The sequence below is a fragment of the Juglans regia genome, chromosome 15, assembly GCF_001411555.2.
Source record: "Juglans regia cultivar Chandler chromosome 15, Walnut 2.0, whole genome shotgun sequence".
Lineage (NCBI taxonomy): Eukaryota > Viridiplantae > Streptophyta > Magnoliopsida > Fagales > Juglandaceae > Juglans > Juglans regia.
This window is the reverse complement of record NC_049915.1, coordinates 3,442,313-3,451,085: the sequence shown is the minus strand read 5'-3', so window position 1 is coordinate 3,451,085 and position 8,773 is coordinate 3,442,313. Positions and strand designations below refer to the sequence as shown.

At 31.7% G+C, this 8,773-nt stretch overlaps 1 protein-coding gene across 1 annotated transcript; it reads left to right on the top strand.

The window, feature by feature from the left end:
• The first annotated feature begins 414 nt into the window (after positions 1-414).
• LOC109008859 lies at positions 415-4,111 on the top strand. Its single transcript, XM_018989101.2, has 5 exons — positions 415-1,314; positions 1,788-1,840; positions 2,802-2,968; positions 3,055-3,206; positions 3,560-4,111. The coding sequence occupies exons 1-5, from the start codon at positions 552-554 to the stop codon at positions 4,006-4,008; spliced, it is 1,584 nt and encodes a 527-aa protein (XP_018844646.1). The 5' UTR covers positions 415-551; the 3' UTR covers positions 4,009-4,111.
• Positions 4,112-8,773: the final 4,662 nt, after the last annotated feature.

Here is an 8,773-nt window from a genome sequence, read left to right as displayed (position 1 = left end):
TGCAGGCAAGTCTTGAGGAATTAAGTTGAAATAGTTTTATTTTATTTTATTATTATAATTTTATTAAATTTTTATATAAAATATAATAAATAATTTAAAATTTTTAAATTATAAAATAATAATAATATTTAAAATTATTTTATTTCATCTCACTATCTAAACAGGACCTAAGTCTTGTAGAATTGTCCTGCTGTTACAAATGTGTGGGTAGAAGAAGAAAGTGAGATTTTCTATTAAAAAAAATATATATTTTTTTTAATTTTTTAAACTTAAAAAAAATATACACGAAACTTACCCAAATTAAAACCGCAAAATATCATTTATCTCTTGCAAATAACGGCTCTGCGCTATTTCTTACCATTGTTTCACTTCACTTTAATGCGAACTCAACTTATCGCTTCAAAATTCAAATTCAAAATGACTGGCATTACCAAAATGCCCAAACTTCCCTCCCAATTTCCACTTTCCCAAAACTAGGGTTTTACATTTCCTTCGACTGCTCCCCAACCCCCCAGAATTGGCTTCGTCTGTCTCAATTTCACTCTCAGAAGATGAACCGAACTCAATTAAAGCCTTCCAATTACCCAAACCCAGCAGACCCATACCAACTCATGCTGCAAGAGTCCATCCACTGGTTCATGGCTGAATACCGAAAGGGCGTGACCGATTTCTCAAGTTTCAGCTCCATATTTTCCCGATTAATACAAATTCTACCCGATCCGCCACTTGAAATTGTTTGGTTCTATTCGTCACTAACAGTTCACGCGGCCAAGCTCACAGCCCAAGATTATTCCTCAAAACGAGTCACGGTAGTTAAAGAATTGTTCCAGTTACTGGTTTCTTGTTCCTCTCATTGTGGCCACTCCAAAAGAATTGCCATACTCGCTCCGGTTATTTACGAGTTGTACTGCTTGATGCTTGATAAGAATAATTTGGACAGAGAGGTGGAGAATTTACTAGAGGGAGTGGTTAGTTATAGTAGCATTTGTTGCGGTGTGGAGCTTGAAGAAGAGGAAGAGGGACTGCTAGGTTCGAATTCGAGTTTTTTGGATGTGTTACGTGTGTGGATGGTTGATAGAACTGAGGCTGGGGATGGGCTGAAAGTTTTTTTCCCCCTTGTAAGTGAGGAAGTCCGCAAGGGGATTAGGATGGGATGTGGGTTTGGCTACTTAGCTGGGGTCGTGATGTGTGAAGCTTTATTGTTGAGGTTGTGCTTGAAGTTTGGTTCGGGTAATTCAAGAGTAGAGTTGGAGAAGGATGTGTGCAATTGCACAGTTCAGATGATAACTGGGTTTGGTAGCTTTTGGTTTCTTGGTGAGAGTCAATCTTGCTTGAAACCTTCGATTCGTTTGTTATTTCTTTTGTCAATTATATTTCCGTAGTTTTTTTGTAAGTCGGCATGCTGTTATGTTCACTTTTCCTGTTATAAACTGGAGAGTTCAGGTTCTGATTGCATATTGATGATTCACAGTCGGTATTGATAGCCTTACACTCACTTCACTGGATGTGTTAGGGACTTACTAGCTGGTTGAAACCCATTGGTTCGGTCACTAATTTTTCAAAGTTTTATTTCCTGTTCGGCTGAAATACCGTAGTCACGAGTAAGTTGGTTAATTGTCCGTCTCTCTGAGGAGTTAAATGGGCACTTCTTGAAAGTGTCTCTTTTCCGGTTTGCCCCATCCCTAGATAATGAAGTTTCTTTGGAGTCAGAACGAAATGATTTTTTTACCATTTCATTTTTCATTAGTGATCTACATATCTTCTTGTTCGTTTTTGGTGCATATCAGATACCATTCTCAAGACGCTGTTAGAGCCAAATTTGCTTTTCACCTCCTTGCTGGTCAGTATGTTTACATCTTGCTTTAATTTACTGTCCTCGTACCTTAGTATTTCATTGCATTATGTTTAGGAAAACTTTTTTCTCCTCCCATTAAGTCAGATGGGAATTCCATGATTCCATCACTTAATCTAAATTGATGTATTTTTTTCTCCTTCAAGAATAAATTTTAGAACTATAAAGGAAAGTAACAGTTTTGAAGGGTGGGAGTAAATATGGGGAGATAAGATTTGGAACCTATGACAAACTTCTGGTCCTCTCACGATGTGTGATACACAATTGCACAACATTAAAATCTCAGAATGACACAGATTTGGGTTGCTAATTAGTACTGTTGTAAAAAATGCATCAGTAAGGCTTCTTTTTATTTTTTCCTATTAAAGCATGAGTAAAAATTAAATGTCAAGATGTGTCTCATGTGCTGGTCAAGTACCCAATGCCTTGATGCATTCTCGTCAGCCTTAATTTTTGTCAAGCCCTAAGCCTCAACATACGATTGTTCCCATACAATCTTATGTTGTTGTTCATTTTTTCCCATTTTTCCACACTATACCATACCAAATAAGGATTTATGTAGCCAAACTTAGGGATGACATTTCGTGTTTGCGGGTCATGTCAAGTCCTAGACATTCGATTATATGGGTCAACCCAAAATCGACCTGTTAAGCTAAAAGAATAAGAAGGTACCCTAACCCAGCCCATTTAAATAATGGGTCGGGTCGTGTCTCCCGTTTTGACTCGTTTAGTAATTAGTTAGAAATAGGTCAACACCACACGACATTTTTAACTCGTTTCTTGTAAATGGGTTGAACTGACACACATAATCCATTTGACCTGATTATATAATTTAGTATCTTTCTCTTCCTTGGTACAGCTAGCTATTTACTTGAAGTGTAGTAGAGTTTATTGCTATCGACATTCAGTTTTATCATTATTCTGAATACAAAATCTGTATGTTTGTCAGAGTTCTAAAGATGATGCTCTTTTACAAGAAGTTCTGTATGATGTTGTTATAAGGTTGGGGAAATCATTCCTTGAACCTCCCAGAGTGATTCAGCTGGCTGGCAAACATTTGAAAAATCTTATTCTGACATGGACGTTCGCTACTGAAACTGCCATACGGTCTGTTAGGTAAGATATGACAGTTGCATCTATGAATCAACAGTTGCTTTTAAATATATTTCATCTGATAAATCTTGTGTTCTAATTTGCTCCAGGGAAAGAGGTAACCAGGCCAAGGCCTTATCTTATATTAACGCCTTCTCTGAATCTTGCTTACCCTCTCAATTGATCAAGTGGGTCACTAATCAGACTGCCACAAAGGGAAAAATAAGCAAACCGAATGCTTGTACTCCTGTAGCTCTTCTTGGTAAGTTGCCTTGGTATCTATATTCTCTACAATTTAATTAACTTTTTGGTTTAGGTTCAGCACCTCTGCAATGTTTATCTGGTTATTATTCTGGATTTTCCATGTTAAAATATGGCGATACTGCTAGCATAAAATGGTAAAAGTAGAGCATAAAAGTTACTAGACTGCCCACCTCCTTTGCGGAGTATGGCGGTGCTGTGTGCTATGCAGTGAACAATTTCACTGTCATTGTTAACTGGATAAAGTTTGGAGAGAGCTAATTAGATACGAGCTTCCTGGTTTGTTTTCTGGTTTTTAGATATTTAGGATGGTATATAAATATGTATCTAATCAGAAAGTTATGCAATCTCTAGGGTGGCTACTAATTGTTGAAGATCAAGGGGTCAAAGTATTTGATTGTGAAATCTCCAAGCTTCAGGCCAAAGCAGTAATTTGCAAGTCAAGATTAGAGTATGTTGTCTCAGAATTAAAACCAGAAGGCAAGAACCTAGATGAAAATCTCCTGTTTAGTTCTACCAAGGTTGAAGTAGAAGATAAATTTGATTGTGACCTGGAGATGGCTGATGCTGTGGAATCCACATTTTTGTGGGATGATGGTATGATGAAGGCAACAGCAGCTGATGGGACAAGAAAACGCAAAGAAGGAATAAAGGATGATATGGAACTACAGGTTAAATTTGGCAAATATCACTTTCATGAGAATTCAGTGAGAGAAAAGTTTTTGCCCATGGGTACAAATGATGGTTTAAGCAGTGAGAGTGAGGTGGATAATCCAGTTCCAATGAAGATACAGAAGATTTAAGTTAAAGAATTTTGTATAATGAAACAATATACAGACTCTGCAGGATTAACCCTTGTTGGTAATGTATCAATGAGAATAGATAGTTCATACTTAATAGTTGTCAGTTGCAACCTGTTTACTTGCCTTTGGGTTGTGCCATCTTCACTAACTGTGGAACCGAACATTTCTTGGATCGATCTTTTGTTTTACTTCTTGTAGAGATGTTCCTTGAAGAGTTGTTGATAACATGTAATGCCGGCCTAATGTCATATTGAGATTGATTGCTATGTACTTTTACTCAAATATATACAAGTCAAGTGGTCATGGCAGAGAAGCCAGTCTTTTTTGAACTATCTTACCTTTGTACTACAGATGTTTAAGTTTATGATAGTACTCTATATAAGTGTAACAATATTTTGGCCTATTGATTGACATTGTAGATGCAAGTTTGTTTTCCCTGTTCAGCAAAATCTCATTTAAGAGGAAAACATGGTTTTTTTTTTCCCTCAATTTTATTGAAGGCATTCTGATTGGCTGTGTGATAAGGGATGCTTGCCTTCTTTCTCACATAATTTTTCCAATGTGACATTATGACTTAGAATTTACTCACCTGCATTTCTGACACGTGTTCTTATGTAAATTAGTTTTGAAGAGACAAATGAGTACCACTTCAGTATTTTCTGTATCATAGAGGTGGGGTTTTTTTTTTTTTTTTTTTTTCAAAAAAATATTTTCTGTAAAAGTTGTAACGTCATCTCAGTTTCTGTTCTTTTTTTATTCACTTTTCAGGCTAAAAACTAAAAAACAAAAAGCAGAATTATTGCTTTATAAATATAAAGAAAGTAGGGGAAAAAAAAGTATATGCATAAAACAGGGCATGTATTGTGCACTCACTTGTAACACAAGCAATGTTGATGCAAACCTCAGCCTGAGGTGTGGGGGGCAATTATTGAAAGTGATGGTCAATTCATAAGTTTTGAGGCACGGGAATCTTTTGACAGTTTGATTAGATAAGATCAGATAATTTAAAAAAAAATTAAAAATTAAATTAAATATTATTTTTATTTTAAAATTTAAAAAATTGAATTATTTATTATATTTTATATAAAAATTTTAAAAAATTATAATAAAGAGATGAAACGACACTATCCAAACATTACCTTACACTTTGCATAAACGCACATAAAACACGGATAGTCACCATTTTTTTTCCTTTTATTAACCAATGATTGATATTAAATAATTGACAACTAAATCAAAAATATATTTATTTTGGATCATTCTTTTTTTTTTCTTTTTAAATACCACAGCTTAAACTTAAGAGAAATATTTTAGAAGAAATTTCACAGAAGTAAACTGATAAATTGAAATGATTTGATTTGATATATCATATTATAAAATTATTTTTATTATAAAATAGATCTAACGTATTATATAAAATTATATTAATTTATGAGATTATTTTTGTATCATCTCTATATTACTGGCTGTAGCATTTCTCTAAACTCAAATGTTTAATATCGTTTTACGAGCAACTCAAACCATCAGGCCGAGGATTCTTGTGGCACTATTGGCAATATCTCGAGTTAAATATGTAAATATATACACTTGATATCACTGCAGATGCCATTGGGTATTATTTAAACAGCAAGATTCCCCTAATAAGGAGATGTTTCTATTTTTATTTTTTGTTTTTCGGACACATAATTTTTTTTTTATAGAAATAGACTCGTTTTATTAATGAATCGAAGTTACAAATGTGACTTATACATAAAAAATTTAGACTATAAGCTAAACTACGTATCAACTCTGAGACTTTTCTACACATAAATTCTTTTGTGACAGATATTATCTTTAATTTCAAAAAATTATTTCTTAACAAAAAAAAACGTTTTTTAAAAACAGAATTTTACGACCCCTTTATCCTCTAAAAAAGGAAGAATATGGAGTACTGCTATAGAAATTAAATCCAATATCTTATTTCTATTATCATTTATACGTTGGCTCTTACATTCTCAATGAGCAAATGTGCCTGAAATGAAAATCCAAGATTGTCGGTAGATAGGATTTGATTTGATCAGCTCAGGTTGTGTCGGTTCTACAGCCGTTTTCAATTGTTTAATATATTCTCAAATATTTTATTTTCAAACATTAATTAAATATAAAATATTTTTTAATTTTTAATTTTTTAATTGTTATCTAATTATTATAATTTTTTTAAACTCTTAATCAAAATACAAAAAATAATATAATATTTTCAAATACAAATATATATATATATTGAAACAATTTTTTAAATTTATAATATTTTTATTCAACATTTTCTCTCTCATTTCTTAAAATTTAATAAAAAATTTAACTCAAATAATTTTATTATTATTCACAAATATACTAAGATATTCTAAAAGTATCCAAATAGGGCCTAAAGCTTGTTTTTTTTTTTTTTTTTAACTTCTCTATATAATGTAAAAGTTATAGGCTGTTTTGGTATTTTGATTATGAAAGTGTTTTTCTTCTTGATCATAGTTTTATTTCCAATCAAATTTATTGACGTAACACATTTTAAATAAGTGTCAATTTAAATAGTGATATGAAATTATTTAAATGCACCATACGAGTAGATGCAAATGAAAATGATAAAATAAAAAATGAAAACTAATATTGCTTATTTGATCACGGAAAGAAAAAGAGAACATTGCTTGCACGAAAAAAAAACAAGTAAAATTATTGGAGTTTGACTGTTTTGAAGAGAAAAGAAACCTAATTAAGTAGTGGGGCTAACGAAATAATTCTTCAAAAGAAAATGATTTGTATAGATTTAGGATATGTAAGTTCTGAGGCGTCCGTCATTTTGAAAAAAAATAGAACACACTTGAGATTTATGCGAAAAAATTCACATTTTATTGTAGATTCTAAAATTTATTTCAAATAAAGTGCGTGAAACTTACACATTCTATATCTGTATCTAATATTATTGTAAAAGATATAAAATTATTCATTCCAACTAATCTTCATATTCTTCTATCTCACATTTATCACATAATTATTGAGTCACATTTCATAAATAATGTATAAAGTTTTTTGTGAAATTGGAGTTCGAACTCTTAGTTTGGATTGAAAAACACTCTCAATCCGTCTCATCAAATCTTATCTCATTATTATAACTTTTACAAATTTTTACATAAAATATAATAAATAATTTAATTTTTTTAAATCTTAAAACAAAAATAATATTAAAAAATAATATTTTAACAATATTTTATTTAACTTTTAACTTTTATCTCAACTCACTGTCCAAAACCTAACCTTAATCAAAACCATGCAAGGTGTTTATCAAAGCTGAACTTGTGACTTAGATTTTTTTTTCCAGAATTAGAATTGATTGATTATTGCCGAAAAAGGAAGAACACAAAAATAAATATAGATGTGATGGTTAAACTAATGGTAGTTTAATTATGCTGTTTTTTTTTTTTTCCCTGCGATTGTATTGTGTCAAATGTTGTTCAAAACTCATTTTCTGAGACTCCAAAGAACTTTTCACACCAAGGACTCGACAGGAACGTGCTTGTTATTGTCTGGTGAATGCTAAAGACAGATACCAACTTAGAAGGAAAGTGATATATATAATATAAGAATTGCTTAATTTACAAATAAATATTATAAAAAATAAATTTAAAAATTGATATGATTTGATGTGATACGTCAAATTCTGACCATTATGAGACTCAATACCTTGAGGGCTTTCTTTGCTAAAACCTTTTATGCCTGAATGGTTGCCGCAGACGACTTCGTGTATTCTATCAAGACATATTGCGCTTTCTCAGGCGAGATGCACCTTAGCAGGGGTGGCGAATCCTTTCTTGTACAGGATTCCATCAATTTTAATAAACTACGCCGCATTCCTTTTAATTTTTCTTGCCGCCTCTTTCCCTTTTAGGAGCCTATCGGTATCTAGTTACTCCGATATTTCTTTAACTCACTCTGACACCGAGGGCACAACTTAGTTCACTTGGATCCTGATTGTTATAACCTCTATCATTTATAAAATTTAGAAATTATGAAATGAGTAACGTTAGATTTAGAGTGTGCAATCTCGCATACTCCTTTTGAAATAAAATGAGGTAGACTATTAAAAAATATAATTTTTTTATGTGAGTATAAGATTTATCTATTTTTTTCAAATGAAATGTGTAGAACTGACACACTCTAAAATTACAAATATTATTTCTCTTATAAAATATATTCACATTTGACATCAATGTATATTAAATTGATTTTTATAAAATCTATTTATAAACTTAACACTTTATATGAGTAATTCATGCAATGGACCCACTCATTGTTTTTTTTAGAAACCAATGGACCCCATCTTGACCAAAGAACACAATGTCTCAACCACAAGAACCTGTGGCCGAAAGCCAGTTCGCATCTTTTAAAAGGTGTTTGCAAGAATGCAAATATATATAAATAATATATATGTGAAATAGAACTATATATTTATTACATAGAACGTGCATATATCATTGTTCACGTTGAAAGACAGCGTGTTATAGGACAGATTAAAGTGGGAAACAAGGACGGAAAAAAGAGAGACATAATTTTAAAGTAAGAGTTAATTAAGGATTTCATTCATTTTCATGATTATAATTGGTATGTAATTTGCCTTTTTTATTTTATTTTATTATTACTTTAGAAAAAAAGTTCTTTATTTTCATTATGTACTCATTCCCAAAAGAGATTGGAGGATCAAATCAAATGGTAGTAATTCTTTTTTAGTTTAGTTAAA

Bases quoted from the DNA above. Each gene is read 5' to 3' on its own strand.
- LOC109008859 (XM_018989101.2), top strand. From the start codon at position 552: ATGAACCGAACTCAATTAAAGCCTTCCAATTACCCAAACCCAGCAGAC. The intron at 1,841-2,801 runs GTCAGTATGTTT...TATGTTTGTCAG, and splicing joins TGCTTTTCACCTCCTTGCTG to AGTTCTAAAGATGATGCTCT. The intron at 3,207-3,559 runs GTAAGTTGCCTT...TGCAATCTCTAG, and splicing joins TACTCCTGTAGCTCTTCTTG to GGTGGCTACTAATTGTTGAA.